Raw genomic sequence first — 17,165 nt, forward strand, 5'->3', positions numbered from 1 at the left:
GATGATTGGCTGAGAGAAATTGGCCCAAAGTGGAGGAGATATTGACTTCACCACTACTTGTCTTTGTGAGAGGTTTTGACATGTTGAATGCACTGAGCTGTCTGTTTGAACTACTTGCACACAGCTTGGACAAACATGCATACCCCACAAGACATGCCACCAGAGGTCTCTTCACAGTCCCCAAGTCCAGAACAGACTATGGGAGGCACACAGTACTACATAGAGCCATGACTCCATGGAACTCTATTCCACATCAATGATGTATTTGATAACATTCCACTCCAGCCTTTACCATGAGCCTGTCCTGCCTAATTAAGGTGCCTCTAACCTTCTGTGGTACAGTCCAATAAATGATAGGACTACACACACACAAAAAAAACATTAAAAAACAAATAAATCACATAGAAATACTTTAAATTATTATTTCTATGATAACTTGTATAAAATATATAGATAATTGTGGACATTTTCCATTGTTTTGGCACAATTATTCATTTGCAAAGTGAAAGTGTACAGGACTCTTATTCAGAAGAATTCAAAAATCCGTGACTCGGAAGTACTTAGTTCTTCTTGCCTGTGTCACAGTTTCTGGACCATACAGTTTTGTATGGCCTTTGGTCGGACTTTTGCCCAAACCCCAGTGTCCAATTACAATTTCCACGTTAGCGTTTTTAATTCGCGTTGCAGATAGGACTTGGTTGATATGTTATTTAGGCAACGCTAGCTAGCTGCTTACAATGGCTAACTGTATGGTTTTTCACACTCAAATAGCCTCCGTCATGGAGGCGCTTGCGAATGCAGCCGTGGCAGAGATCTGTAAACTCGTAGACGACGACTATGCAGTGTTTCGTTTGGAAGTAACTCAAAGCCAGAAAGAAAACAGGACATTGCGGAGGAAACTACAGTTACTGGAACTGAAGGTGGCACGGGAGCGCGCAGAGAGGACAATGCGAGAGCGCGTCCTCGCAAGTCGTCCAAGAAGTGTCAAGATTCTCGACCAGTACAGAGGAATGGCAAGAGGTACATTTTGCAGAAGGACAAGACTGCCGGGCATAGCGCCCTGTTCCCCTCAGCGCACGTGTGTCTTTACATGTGTTAAGTACATATGGTTGACCAAAATTGTGTGTTGGTCAGTTTTTGGATTGCATGGAATAATTCCCCTGATTCCTTTGTTCAAGATGATTAAGACACTATCATATTTTAACCAGATTCTTGATTTACAACATTTCCTATTATTTACTAATTGAAAACAATATGATGCATGGAACATAATCAATCGATCTATAAATAGTATATCAAGAAGTTATGAGAAGTGTTACCTTACAGACAGTGTCAAAACGGTCAATAGTGTACCTAACCACCTCTATTCCCCCAATCATTCTCAGGCGAAGGACATCTCACTGGAGGCCACAGAAGCTTTGTGAAGCCAGCTGGACACAATACATGGAGAGATGACCAACCAATCACAGTTGATGAAGGGAGTGGAACCTCAACCCAGCACATTATCATAATAGAGGTTAGTATAATAGTGTTGCATTAAATGTTTTTTTTAACTTTGTAAATCAAATGTGGCCTGTTTATTTCCGAAAGGCTCCTCTTCAGCTATTCACTTGCTTTCAGTGCATTTGGAAAGTATTTAGACCCCGTCACTTCTACATTTTGTTACGTTACAGCCTTATTCTGAAATTGATTAAATCGTTTTCCCCCCTCATCAATCTACACACAATAGCCCCATAATGGCAAAGAAAAAAATGAATTTTTGATTTTTTCTCTCTCAGTATATTAAAAATAAACTGAAATATAACAATTACGTAAGTATTCAGACCCTTTACTCAGTACTTTGTTGAAGCACCTTTGGCAGCGATTACAGCCTCGAGTCTTCTTGGGTATGACGCTACAAGCTTGGCACACCCGTATTTGGGGAGTTTCTTCCATTCTCCTCTGTAGATCCTCTCAAGCTCTGTCAGGCTGGATGGGGAGTGTTGCTGCACAGCTATTTTCAGGTCTCTCCAGAGATGTTCAATAGGGTTCAAGTCCAGGCTCTGGCTGGGTCACTCAAGGATATTTAGAGACTTGTCTCGAAGCCACTCCTGCGTTGTCTTGGCTGTGTGCTTCGGGTCGTTGTCCTGTTGGAAGTTGAACCTTCGCCCCAGTCTGAGGTCCTGAGCAGGTTTCTAACATGGATCTCAATGTACTTTGCTCCGTTCATCTTTCCCTCAATCCTGACTAGTCTCCCAGTTCCTGCCGCTGAGAAACATCCCTACAGCATGATTCTGCCACCACCATGCTTCACCGTAGGGATGGTATTAGCTAGGTGATGAGCGGTTCCTGGTTTCCTCTAGACGTGATGCTTGGCATTCAGGCCAAAGAGTTCAGTCTTGGTTTCATCAGACCAGGGAATCTTGTTTCTCATGGTCTGAGAGTCCTTTAGGTGCCCTTTGGCAAACTCCAAGCAGGCGGTCATGCACCTTTTACTGAGGAGAGGCTTCCGTCTGGCCACTCTACCATAAAGGCCTGAATGGTGGAGTGCTACAGAGATGGTTGTTATTCTGGAAGGTTTTCCCATCTCCACAGAGGAACTCTGGAGCTCTGTCACAGTGACCATCGGGTTCTTGGTCACCTCCCTGACCAAGGCCCTTCTCCCTCCCCCTTTTTGCTCTGACATGTACTGTCAACTGTGGAACCTTATATAGACAGGTGAGTGCCTTTCCAAATCATGTCCAATCAATTGAATTTACCACAAGTGGACTCCAATTAAGTTGTAGAAACATCTCGAGGATGATCAGTGGAACCAGGATGCACCTGCGCTCAATTGCTTTATAGAAAAATAAGGTATTTCTGTTTATTTTTAATACATTTGCAAAAATGTCTAAACCTGTTTGTACTTAGTCATTATGGGGTTTTGTGAGTAGATTGATGAGGAATTTACAATTAAGGCTCTAACAACAAAATGTGGAAAAAGTGAAGGTGTCTGAATACTTTTCGAATGCACTGCACCTCTACATCCTCATTTATCTCGTGAGACTTCCCTATTGTACCGGTAATAACCTTCTCTCTTCTTGTGTCAGTCTGCAGATGCTGAGGCTGCAGGTCCTGGGGTTAAGCAGGAGATGGCTGAAGGAGAAGAGGACCCACGGTACAGCAGAGACATCCAGACTGCAGCGGCTGGAGCGCCCCCTGTAGCCAAGGAGGACCCCACCACTGCCCCAGCGCAGCCCAGCAGTATCACGGAGGTCAGTGGAACGCCAAACACCATCTTCAAGACAGAGACATACCCCAAGACTTCAATGGTGCTGGGGCGACTGGGCTGTCCTGCTCCCCACTCAGAGTATTTACTTCACGGTAACATGACGACGGTTCTGTCCCATCAGGACTCCGGTGATGTGTTACAGACTGTCAATGATCCGTCCTGTTCATACGCTACAGAGACACAGATGATATCTGGTGACATGCCTGTGGTCTTAGATACACAGACTAGTCCAATGAGAGGGGACTGGAACCAGTACAGTGGTAGTGTATACTCTGAAGGGCGCCTAGATAAGAAAGGGGAGGGTCTGGTCGTAGATGAGGTCACTGTGAAAGTGGAGGATGACGCTCTTCTGACATGGAATGCAGACCAGACTCACTTAGGAGAAGGACACTCGCAGGGCAACACCAGTGATTTCTTAGACTACAGGGAAAGCTTAGAGACCAATCTAAATGTTGGGACCCACTCCCCTTTACATGCGTTCAGGGATTGCGACCCAGTGTCCACGTCAATGGGGTCTTCCGATTCCCACAGCCATGTCCTTTTCGATCAGGTATTGAATTCAAACGACGGGGTTAGAGCCCAGGCTCGGGGAGGGGGAGCAACATCAGGCAAAAGTAAAGAGAAACGGTTCCTCTGCATGTTCTGTAACAAAGGCTTCAGCTGCCCCCAGAAGGTGGAGATCCACCAGAGGGTCCACACAGGGGAGAAACCCTACAGCTGTACCCAATGTCACATTCGCTTCGCCCAGGCTGGTGACCTGAAGAGGCACCAGAGGGTCCACACAGGGGAGAAACCCTTCAGCTGTACCCAGTGTAACATGCGCTTTGCCCATGCTGGCAACCTGAAGAGACACCAGAGGGTCCATACAGGGGAGAAATAATACAGCTGAGCCCAGCGTGAGAAGAGATTCTACCGCCAGCAGCCAGCTGAAGATGCACCTGAAGGTCCACACATTAGAGAGGTGGTTCGCACTGCAGGAAGAGGTTCTCAGAGAGGAGCTACCTCAGGATACACCAGCAGAAAACCATTCCATTGAAAGTAACCATTCCAACTCGATTGCTTCTGACGTTTCGATCAAACCCTGCATTAAAGACAGATGAATTGTCAAGAGATCCACAGTTGCATTTGGAATTACTAGAGTTACATATTTCAGTGTTGAATATTCGGGAGGAATGTTGCTTCCAGACATTGTGTAAAATACACACTGAGTGTACAAAACATTAGGAACAACTGCTCTTTCCATGAATCCAGGTGAAACTTACAGTATGATCCCTTATTCATGTCACTTGTTAAATCCACTTAAATCAGTGTAGATGAAGGGCAGGAGGCAGGTAAAATAATATTTTTTAAGTCTTGAGACAATTGAGAATGTGTGCCATTCAGAGGGTGAATTGGCAAGACAAAATATTTAAGTGCCTTTTATACGGGATATGTAAGTAAGTGCCAGGCACACCGGTTTGAGTGTGTCAAGAACTGCAATGCTGCTGTTTCCCATGTGTATCAAGAATGGTCCACCACCCGAAGGACATCCAGCCAACTTAACACAACTCTGGAAGCACTGGAGGCCTTTGAGTCAATGCCCCGACGAATTGAGGATGTTCTGATGGCAAAAAGGATGTAACTCAATATTAGGAAGGTATTCCTAATGTCTTGCATACTCAGTGTATAAGGCATATATATGCCTAAAAAAATGTGTTTGTACTGTGTAGGCCAGTGGTTCCCAACTCCAGTCCTCGAGTACCCCCAACAGCACACATTTGTTGTTGTAGCCCCAGACAAAAAAACAGCTGATTCAACTCATTAACTATGTTTCCATTACATTTAAAGGTTTTTCATTGACATTTAGAAAGTTTGCGTAGAAAATAGATGTGACAGTTGTCTATTGTGGTGCGTTTCCATTGAACTGTCTTGTGTCGATCAAAAACAGCAGACGTAACGACTACACATCAAAAAAAGTACCTGTCCAAAGTTTGGACACACCTACTCATTCAAGGGTTTTTCTTTATTTTTACTATTTTCTACATTGTAGAATAATAGTGAAGACAAAAACTATGAAATAACATATATGGAATCATGTAGTAACCAAAAAAGTGTTAAACAAAACAAAATATATTTTAGATTCTTCAAAGTAGCTACCCATGACAGCTTTGCACACTCTGAAATATCACATTTATATAAGTATTCAGACCTTTTACACAGTACTTTGTTGAAGCAGCTTTGGCGGCGATTACAGCCTCGAGTCGTCTTGGGTATGACGCTACAAGCTTGGAACACTTGTATTTGGGGAGTTTCTCCCATTCTTCTCTGCAGATCCTCTCAAGCTCTGTCAGGTTGGATGGGGATCGTCGCTGCACAGCAATTTTCAGGTCTCTCCAGAGATGTCCGATCGGGTTCAAGTCCGGGCTCTGGCTGGGCCACTCAAGGACATTCAGAGACTTCAGAGACTCCCCGAAGTCACTCCTGAGTTGTCTTGGCTGTGTACTTAGGGTCATTGTCCTGTTGGAAGGTGAACCTTCGCCCCAGTCTGAGGTCCTGAGCAGGGTTTCATCAAGGACTTCTCTGTACATTGCTCCGTTCATCTTTCCCTCAATCCTGACTAGACTCCCTGTCCCTGCCGCTGAAAACATCCCTACAGCATGATGCTGCCACCAACATGCTTCACCGTAGGGATGGTGCAAGGTTTCCTCCAAACGTGACGCTTGGCATTCAGGCCAAAGAGTTCCATCTTGGTTTCATCAGACCAGAGAATCTTGTTTCTCATGGTCTGAGAGTCCTTTAGGTGCCTTTTGGCAAACTCCAAGCGGGCTGTCATGTGCCTTTTACTGAGGAGTGGCTTCTGTCTGGACAATCTACCATAAAGGCCTGATTGGTGGAGTGCTGCAGAGATGGTTGTCCTTCTGGAAGGTTTTCCCATCTCCACAGACGAACTCTGAGGCTCCTTTAGAGGCCCTTCTTCCCCGATTGCTCAGTTTGAGTCTTGGTGGTTCCAAACTTCTTCCATTTAAGAATGATGGAGCCCAATGTGTTATTGGGAACCTTCAATGTTGCAGAAATGTTTTGGTACCCTTCCCCAGATTGTTCCTTCAACCTCATGGCTTGGTTTTTGCTCAGACATGCACTGTCAACTGTGGGACCTTTATATAGACAGGTGCCTTTCCAAATCATGTCCAATCAATTGAATTTACCACAGGTGGACTCCAATCAATTTGTAGAAGCATCTCAAGGATGATCAATGGAAACAGGATGCACCTGAGCCCAATTTCAAGTCTCATAGCAAAGGGTCTGATTACTTATGTAAAAAAATTCTATATATGTTTAGCAAAAATGTCTAAACCTGTTGTTGGTTTGTCTTTATGGGGTATTGTGAGATCTGGTATTTAAAAATATATATATATATATTTTAGAATAAGCCTGTAACGTAACAATGTGTAAAAGGTCAAGGGGTCTGAATACTTTCTAAAGCCACTGTATATAGCAACACCTCCCCCATAAGCAATTCTGACTCTTCTATGGATGTTATATCCTTGTAGTTGCTACTGCTGTTTCATCAAAGGAATTATCTAAGTGAGTCTTAGAAATGGCTAATATGAATGCTATCTGATGTTAGCAAGTTATTGATTTCATTAACCTTATTTCTAAGGCTACATATATTAATGAGTATTTTTTTGCCCTTTCTTGGGTAGCCTCTCAGAGATAGACATAATATAGAAAAGAACAAAGTAAGAGAAAAAAAAACATCCAGCAGTCCATTAATCAGTTGGTGTGTCTTTGCTGCGGGTGGACAATAAGCTTGTCATAGTGGATGTAAGCAATGCACCCACACGCTTTGGCAGCTTTCTTGGCCAGGTCAAGTTATTTTCTCTTCTGGCCCACCGCTTCAAAAACTTGAAGAATTTTGAAGAGAAAAATGGCCAATTGTTGGTTAATCCAGGTGTGGAAAGCTTTTAGATTTACACAGAAAGGCTCAAAGCTGCCAAAGGTGATTCTAACATGTATTGACTCAGGGGGTTATATACCTATCTAATTATGATATATTAGTGTTTTATTTTTCCTACGGTTAGAAGTTTTCTTCCACTTTGACGGAGTATTTTGTGTAGATCGTTGACATTTTTCTTTTCAATTTAATCCTACTTTGTAACACAACAAAATGTGGAATAAGTCAAGGGGTATGAATACTTTCTGAAGGCACTGTATATGATGTTCCCAAATGCTTATTTCATAACTTCCATTCAACTACTTAATTTCTTTCCCAAGACACTTTTAATGAGAAAATTAATGTAGTTATGTAGATTTGTAGTTTAGACGTGGTTTTCATATGTGCATTTAAACTTGTTTATGTTTAATAAACACTAGACTTTCTAAGACTTTCATTGAGACTCTCTTTTGTATATTACATCTGATATCACCCTATTTTGCATATACCCGACAGCGCTTTATAACTAAATACACAGTGAGCTCCATATTGGGACAGTGGCACATTTTTTGTTGTTTTGGCTCTGTACTTGAGCACTTTCGATTATAAATGATACAATGACTATGAGGTTAAAGTACAGACTGCCAGCTTTAAACTGAGGGTATTTTTAATCCATATCGGGTGAACTGTTTAGAAATGACAAAATAAATTGTACATAGTCTCCCCATTTTAGGGGACCAAAAGTAATGGCACAAAAAAAGTGAGAAGGTTAGAGAAGCACAAATATCATCCCCCCCCCCCCCCAAAATGTGTCACTGTCCCAATATATTTGGAGCCTACTGTACACGTCAAATTTAGTCAGGTTTGTCTGATGACTTTTGACTTATCATAGCCAACTTATTTTTACCCACGACATCATATTTATGTCCTCCATAATGGGTTTAACAACAATGAAGTAATTCCGTAACTGCAGTATAGGACTCAAACGTAGTGGGGATGGGTAAACACTCCATGTTGAAAGTGTCTTTATTATCTGTGTGTATGTACCTGAGGGTGTGTATGTATAATCTGTATCACCCGTATCTTCCAGGAGGAGGAGGGATGTGAGGAGGGTCTGGGGAACCCTGAGGGGACCATGGTCATGGATGAAAACCAGACTACACCCCCTCCTGAACCCACAGAGGAACCAGCTGAGCAGCACAGGACCACATACGGTCTCACTGAGGTGAGCCCACTGAACTACTGTCTGAATGTTATTACGTCAGGTCTTAATTTTGTCTTAAGTATGGGACTATGCCATTGAATTAGTATTAAACCATTAGTATTGTATTAAATCAACTAACATGTTTGAATTGTACTCATATCAGTCCCTCATTGTCCAATCAGAAGATGCTCCATAGCAGGGTGCTCATATCAGATTTCTTGATCCAACATCCTCTCACTCTGTATCTCTGACAGTCAGTAGACATGGAGGATGGGAAGCCTGATCTGCTGCTGGTCAAAGAGGAGACAATAGAAGACGGACCAGAGAGCATTGACCTGCTGAGTGGAATAAAGATGGGGGAGCAAGGTAAGGGAAACATACATACACCTGCTTCTACAACTGCATTGCTTGCTGTTTGGGGTTTAGGCTGGATTTCTGTACAGAACTTTGAGATATCAGCTGATGTAAGAAGGGCTATATAAATACATTTCATTTGATATAGCCTACATACAGTAATAGATCTTCAATAGGTATAATGATGCACCTGGCTGTAATTGATTTTCTTCATTCATAAAATGAAATCAATACAACTTATGTTTACATATAAAAACACACATAATAATGTATGAACTTGACCAGGTAATATACTGAAAAAACTCCTTATGTAGAGTTCTCTGCCATTTTTGTAACCTCTTTCTGCAGGTGATTGGCTGGAGGCTAACAGAGGAGACTGGGCGACGATCTTGGATTCCAAGACAGGTGCAGCCAAGGGCCCGGTGGACAACATCACCGAGCAGGCCAGGACCACAGGCGACATAGTGGATGTCAGTGGAAGGGACAGCGTCCTCAACTCTGGGCTGGGGAACAACACTGTTAACCACAACCAGAAACAGACATTCGAACACAAAACAACAACTGATCTTAGTCTCCATGACAACAGACTGGCTGAGACCAGGGTGAGGATTAGATTTGGTCTGCGGGGACAGGGAGGTGTCGGTATGCGGCAGGAGAGAACACACACAGACTCGGCTAGCGATGCTCCATCCTGCTCCTATAGTTGTGATTCAGAGAGACTGATGGTGCCTCAGGTTAACCCTCCAACAGGTGCTGCCTTCAGCCTGCCTTCTATAGGATCTATCAACTGGAACATGGACCCTGCCACAACACAGACACTCCCTGGCCTTCGACCTCCTCACACTCTCCTTATGTTAAACCAGACCTCAGACAATGCCAGTGCCTCAACACTAAATAGCTACACAAGCCCATTGACAAATGACATTAGTTGTGACACTATCAGCAGATCTGGTGGCAAAGAGAAGCGCTTCCCGTGTTCATTCTGTGGGAAAGTCTTCAGTTTCCCCAAACAGGTGGAGATTCACCAGAGGATGCACACGGGGGAGAAACCATTCGGCTGCCACCTGTGCCGGGCCAGTTTCTCACACTCATCCAGCCTGAAGAGGCACCAGAGGGTCCACACAGGGGAGAAACCCTACAGCTGTCCGCAGTGTGAGAAGAGGTTCTCCCACCAGCACCAGCTGAAGAGGCACCTGAAGGTTCACACAGGAGAGAGGCCATTCACCTGTACGCACTGTGGGAAGAGGTTCTCAGAGGGGAGATACCTCAGGACACACCAGCAGAAAATGCACACGGCCCATGTACAGTGACATGTAATGTAATACTAGTTAGTTTGTAGTTAATTCTGTTGGTTTTGGATGTAGTGGGGAACTGGATGAGGTGAACTGAGGAAAGAATGAGTATGATGAGGCAGAATAGATGATATGGTGTGACTGTGTATGTAAAAATGCTTCACTGATGAAAAGTGATAATCTTGTCCTGGTTGATACGTTTTTTTATAATGAGGAAATATTAGTGCCTTAATTCATGTTTACCTGACTAAGTATTGAACACATTTATTTTGGTTATTGAACTACAGCAGGTATAGTGGATTTACATCCGGTAATGGAATTACATCTTGGGTCCCTGATCTATACTATACAGAAATGTATAATTATGGCTATGAATGTCACTTGCTTCATGATGATGTCCCCTCATTAGGTACACAAAGGTAGAGAAATATGTAATATCTGTATTTTGCATATTTGGGTATTATTCTACACACTGGCTATTATTGTAATGAGCTCCGCCCCCAAACAAAATCTTGTTTCACAAGTTTGGACATCACAGAAGAGAACCGTACAGGACAGTAGAGTACATTGTACTGTACTGTTCTCTAATGTGCTCTACTGTACTGTACAATACTTTACTGTTCTGTACTTTACTGTTGTTACAGGCTTTGGTTTTTCTATTTATATTTCGAGGTTGGACTTTAGCACGTTGGGTGCACCGATTGGTTTCACCTCGTTAGTATGTTACACCTGCGCTGGCCTGTCATCTCGTTAGTCAGAAGGTGTTTCATCTGTGCTGGCCCAGTGCTCCAGATGGCTTGAGAGATGTGGAGGGTTAACACCTTTAGTTGGCTCTCCCTATTTGATTTATTAAAAAAACAATCCTTTATTTGATTTTCACTTTTCTTTTTGCTTCACTTTTTGGTTTGTGTCCAGTCTTTAATTTTGGTGTGGGTTTTAATTTAGTTTGCCGTTTTTTGGGCAAATTTAATGGCCGCTCATGGTGAGTGTCTTTTCTGTCCCAGTTGTTGATGCTAGTCAACTTTCAGTGGACAACCCCATGAGTGTCTTTCAGAACCCCTCCTAGAACCCCACCTGTTTAGTTTTTGTTCGTTCCCCCTTCTGTTGGAGAAACAATTTTTGGTTTCTTGCTGGGGAATATAACAAAATGAGGGCTCGTCCGAGATCTTCAAGCCCAGGAGTATGATAGTTGCTCTAATCTTCTACTCATAAGCTCTGCTTTGCCCAGATATTAGGGTGTTCAAAATACACTTTTGTGGTAGAGTTTCTGTCACTGACATCCACCCTGAGGGCTTCGAAGATTGGTGGAATCATTTTGAAAAGTTGCATGAACACACAGGCTAATAAAAAAAAGTTTAAAAAGCCATGGACTTTAAGTTGGAAGCGTTTTTGGAACACCCGACATGGAAGATGCTAGTACGAAGAAGAATATGCTCGTCAATGCAAAGCATTATGACATTAAAGTTGCACATGCTGATTCAAAAGCAGTATTCAAAGAGTTAGTCTATACTGCTTTGGTGGAGGAGGAAATGCCTCCGGAGAGGGAAGGATGATGAAAAGGGTCCTACGGGTGGTAGAGTACACCCTATAGATGTGCAATTGCGAGAGGTAGAACTAAAGGCAAAAAGGAAACAGAAGCTAGAGCTTGAGCACAAGAAAAGGGAAAGAGAACATGCAGCTAGATGACAAGAACAGGAACGTGAGCATGCCATGAAGATTAGGAGAGATGGATCTAGATGCACTCCGAATCCAGTCAGGCCATCTTGCACCTTCGACAGAGTTTGATCTTGGTCAGAACAGCCGACTTGTACCGCCTTTCAACGAAAAGGAGTTGGACATATATTTTACTCGGTTTGAGCAGATTGCCAAATTCCTAAAATGGCAGAGAAATACACTATATATACAAAATGATGTGGACACCACCTTTTAATTTGCGTATTCGGCTATTCCAGCCAAACCCGTTGCTGACGTGTATAAAATCAAGCACACAGCCATGCAATCTCTATAGACAAACATTGACAGTAGAATGGCCTTAATGAAGAGCTCAGTGACTTTCTGCCCTGCTAGAGCTGCCCCGGTCAACTGTAAGTCCTGTTATTGTGAAGTGGAAACATCTAGGACCAACAACGGCTCAGCCGTGAAGTGGTAGGCCACACAAGCTCACAGAATGGGACCGCCGAGTGCTGAAGCGTGTAGCGTGTAAAAATCGTCTGTCCTCGGTTGCAACACTTACTACCGAGTTCCAAATCTCCTTAGGAAGCTTCATGAAATTGGTTTCCATGGCCGAGCAGCAAGCCTAAGATCATCATGTGCAATGCCAAGCGTTAGCTGGAGGGGTGTAATCCTCATCACCATTGGACTCTGGAGCAGTGGAAACGTGTTCTCTGGAGTTATGAATCACAAATCTGGGTTTGGTGGATGCCAGGAGAATGCTACCTGCCCCAATGCATAGTGCCAACTGTAAAGTTTGGTGGAGAAGGAATAATGGTCTGGGGCTGTTTTTCATGGTTCGGGCTGGGCCCCTTAGTTCCAGTGTAGGGAAATGTTAACGCTACAGCATACAATGACATTCTAGATGATTCTGTGCTTCCAACTTTGTGGCAACAGTTTGGGGAAGGCCCTTTCCCGTTTCAGCATGACAGCATGTCTTTTTGATTGGTGGTTTGGTTCTCAAGAGGTCAAAGACCTTGAGGATTTAAAGACACTTGCCAAGCACTGCAGCAGTAATGAACGTAGGAAAGAGTATCTATAGGCTTTCGTTGTCATTATTAGTGGCTTGGGTCTTTTTTAATAGGGAAATATTTAACTTTTTCTGTTCATCGGAGTAACAACATGAATTTGTGCATGAGGCACAAATAATGCAGTGCGACTCAAGTTTCGCCATCAGCTTTTTGGTCAATGTCAGGGGGGAGAAAAGGGAGAGCGGAGGACCCTCCATCAGCTGAGACCGACCACTGGCACTGTCAGCCCAGTAAAATAAAAAATAAAAAGCTAATTATTTAAATGTATGTTTCAGAAGTAATACAACAACGGATCTATTACCGGTGTGATCATATAGCCCACCTCAAATTTTGAAATATAATTTTTTTAAATGGCCCTAACAACAATGCATTGGCAGGGCAATTCAAGCAAAGCCAATATACTGTGATTGGGCTTATAGCTTACTGTACAAACCCCATTGCTACAGTACTGTTTTTAAGTGGTCAATGTTGCATAGGCTTACGTTTTTGTAAGTCATGTTAAAAAAAAATCTGAGCTGTAAATCTCGGCTTGCATTTTCACTCAATGTAATCTTGACTCAGAAAAGTTTGGTGACCACTGTTCTAGAGTTTTTCCCTGTTAACACTATCAACGTTTCCCTTTAGTGTGGCAATTGGGATCGAATCAACGCAATATTAGACACTTTCAATGCAACAAAACAAACTATGCAAGAGATGTTGTTGTAGGCAGAATGCATCGGAGTAGGATTATATTACATTGACACGCGCTACTCCGCCGTACTCTACACAGACCGGTGCGGCATAAAGTCAGAGCTGCAGTAGGCCTATATGCAAATAGACCATTGGCATATATGGATCTGTGCCATTTACTTTGGACTGGACTGTATTTACAGCATGAGCAGTCGTGAGTGGATGTGCTTGTTTTGAATCAAAGTGAGAGCCGTATGCAGCAACGTGTGCACATTTTGTTCATATCCTTTGCTACTTAGTGAGTTATTAGCCCAGTAATAGATCATTTGTAGTCAACAATAGGGGAGTGATTGCTTCCTATAAGAGCACAAAATGTGTACATCTTTGAAAAGCGAGTGAGGTAGAGAGCTTTTTTATTGTCTTAAAGGGGTAGTGTTGTATTTTGAGACAGCTTATTCAAGCCTAAGTAGTCAATAGGCAGAGGGTAGCATCATTTGTCTGATTCTCTGTAATAATTGTATGGGAATAATAATGCATTTTATTTTGTAAATTGGTTTCTTGCATCAAACACCACAACATTGAACACCACACATTAGCTGCTACTGTAGGCTGAATGATAGATCAGCTATTTCCATGTTAAAATGTTATGGGATGTATTTTCTCTATAGTTTTTGATGGTAGGTCACTCTGGTAGGGCCTACATTATGATCAAATAGCCACAGTAGCTTACATTGCCACTGTTAAAACTGTAACTTAAAGCGGGTACAGCCTCAGTGTTCACAGTAAACGGACGCTGGAAGTTGCACATCATTTTCACAACGTTCCAGTTTGCACTCAGCAGACCTGAAATTTCCTCAGTGCCCCAAAAAAATGAGGGAACATTGTTTGTGACTACTATGATTTCCCATTGAAGCCAATTGAAATGCAGTAATTCCGTTACAGAATTAGTAACATAATTATGAGTTTTAATCGCTTCATAATACATAAACAAAATGTATCAGTAAAAATACTATAACTAATTGGTAGGTATACTTATTACTTCTTTGAACTTCCATTATCCTCCCTCCTTGCGAGGGAGAGAATTTAGAAAATATCTTAAAGATATGTGGATTTGTAATAACAGAATTACAAGGCACAAGCAATGTTTCTTAAACGTAAAGGCAAATAATATCTCAAACTACACTGAACAAAAATATAAACGCAACATGTAAAGTATTGGTCCCATGCAACACACTGTCACAGTTTATTGTGTGAAATGGACACAAATTACAGGCACATGAAAAAGTCCACTTTTCGTGTGTATTACATGTTTTTCTTTCTTCATAATGTATTTGTGTACATTACACAAATTCCAATTTGTTGTGGCTAACGTTATTTAGGGTTAGGTTTAGGAGTTAGGTTAGGGTTAGGGGGATGGTTAATTAACACTTTAAGTAGTCCAAAGTAGCTAAAAATGAGTAAGTAGGTGCAAAGTAGGTAATTATCAAAAATGCTAAAGTTATCCATGATGAGATTTGAACACACAAACTTTGGGTTGCTAGACATTTGCATTATACAACCTCCCATCCTATCTGACCAACCATCCTCCTATCGTTTATGTCTTAACACTTCTTATGGCTGCAAGCCCGAAGCCGGGCACAATATGACAACAGCCACTTCAAGTGCAGGGCGTGAAACTCAAAATATATTTTTTAGAAATATTTAACTTTCACACATTAACAAGTCCAATACAGCATTTGAAAGATAAACATCTTGTGAATCCAGCCAACATGTCCGTTTTTTTAAATGTTTAAAATGTTTTATAGCGAAAACACCACGTATATTTATGTTAGCTCACCACCAAATACAAAAAAGGACAGACATTTTTCACAGCACAGGTAGCATGCACAAAGCCAACCTAACTAACCACGAACCAACCAAACTAACCAAGAAACAACTTAATCAGATGACAGTCTTATAACATGTTATTCAATAAATCTATGTTTTGTTCGAAAAATGTGCATATTTGAGCTATAAATCAGTTTTACATTGCAGCTACCATCACAGTTACCGTCAGAAATGGCCCCGAAGCAGCCAGAGTAATTACAGACACCAACGTCAAATACCTAAATACTCATCATAAAACATTTCTGAAAAATACATGGTGTACAGCAAATGAAAGACAGGCATCTTGTGATTCCAGCCAATATTCCCAGTTACCGTCAGAAATGGCCCCGAAGCAGCCAGAGTAATTACAGACACCAACGTCAAATACCTAAATACTCATCATAAAACATTTCTGAAAAATACATGGTGTACAGCAAATGAAAGACAGGCATCTTGTGATTCCAGACAATATTTCCGATTTCTTAAGTGTTTTACAGCGAAAACACAATATAGCATTATATTAGCTTACCACAATAGCCAGAAACACAAGCCATTCCCCAGCAGCAAAAGTTAGCGATCGTAACAAACCAGCAAAAGATATATAATTTTTGACTAACCTTGATAAGCTTCATCAGATGACAGTCCTATAACATCAGGTTATACATACACTTATGTTTTGTTCGAAAATGTGCATATTTAGAGCTGAAATCAGTGGTTATACATTGTGCTAACGTAGCATCTTTTTCCCACAACGTCCGGATGTTTTTCTGGCACTCACATATTCTGACCAAATAACTATTCATAAACATAACTAAAAAATACATGTTGTATAGGAAATGATAGATACACTAGTTCTTAATGCAATCGCTGTGTTAGAATTCTAAAAATAACTTCATTACGATATGCAGTTTACGTTATGGCGAGAGCGTGCCCAAAACCTGGCCGCAAACTACTAGTACAACATGTTAGACAGATATATGAAATAACATCATAAAATGGGTCCTACTTTTGATGATCTTTCATCAGAATGTTGTACAAGGGGTCCTTTGTCGGGAACAATCGTTGTTTGGATTTAGAATGTCCTCTTCTCCAGTCAAGAGTTCTTCTCCAGTTAGCACGGAAAGCTAGCAAAGTGGCGCTAAGCTCTCCTTCGTGAACAAACGCAGACAACGCAACACGCCTAACGTCCCGAAAAAATTTCAATTATCTAATAAAACTATATTGAAAAAACATACTTTACGATGATATTGTCACATGTATCAAATAAAATCAAAGCCGGAGATATTAGTCGTCTATAACGACAGCTTATCAGAGGCAAATCCAGGTCCCTTCACGCGCTCTCCAGAAAACAGGAAACTGGTGACACGTCATACAAAGAGCATTTATTCGAGCCCAGATCAAGTTATACACTCAATTTCTTCTCTCACTGCCTGTCGACATCTAGTGGAAGACGTATGAAGTGCATGTATTCTAATAAATATCAACGACCTTTATAGGCAAGCCCTAGAAGAGAGCATCGATTTCAGATTTTCCACTTCCTGTCAGGAAGTTTGCTGCAAAATTAGTTCTGTTTTACTCACAGATATAATTCAAATGGTTTTAGAAACTAGAGAGTGTTTTCTATCCAATAGTAATAATAATATGCATATTGTACGAGCAAGAATTGAGTACGAGGCCATTTGAAATGGGCACCTTTTATCCGGCTACTCAATACTGCCCCTGCAGCCCAAACAGGTTTTAAGTAACCTTAAGTAACCTAACCTGATTAAGTAATCATTATCTGTGATTGAAATGCACTGTATAAAAAATTGTGTACTGCACAGGAAAAAATATACTTGTTTTGTATGCCTGTCACAAATTTCCAATAAGAAATTAG

The 17,165-nt window shown here is 41.8% G+C and overlaps 1 protein-coding gene across 1 annotated transcript; it reads left to right on the forward strand.

Annotated features, from left to right (window-relative positions):
- Positions 1 to 533: 533 nt before the first annotated feature.
- On the forward strand, positions 534 to 11,377 carry LOC129841231 (uncharacterized). The gene is made up of 6 exons (XM_055909398.1): positions 534 to 1,020; positions 1,386 to 1,516; positions 3,069 to 3,233; positions 8,254 to 8,388; positions 8,622 to 8,733; positions 9,070 to 11,377. The coding sequence occupies exons 1-6, from the start codon at positions 738 to 740 to the stop codon at positions 10,029 to 10,031; spliced, it is 1,788 nt and encodes a 595-aa protein (XP_055765373.1). The 5' UTR covers positions 534 to 737; the 3' UTR covers positions 10,032 to 11,377.
- The last annotated feature ends 5,788 nt before the right edge of the window (positions 11,378 to 17,165 follow it).

The sequence above is a fragment of the Salvelinus fontinalis genome, chromosome 42 (assembly GCF_029448725.1).
Source record: "Salvelinus fontinalis isolate EN_2023a chromosome 42, ASM2944872v1, whole genome shotgun sequence".
Lineage (NCBI taxonomy): Eukaryota > Metazoa > Chordata > Actinopteri > Salmoniformes > Salmonidae > Salvelinus > Salvelinus fontinalis.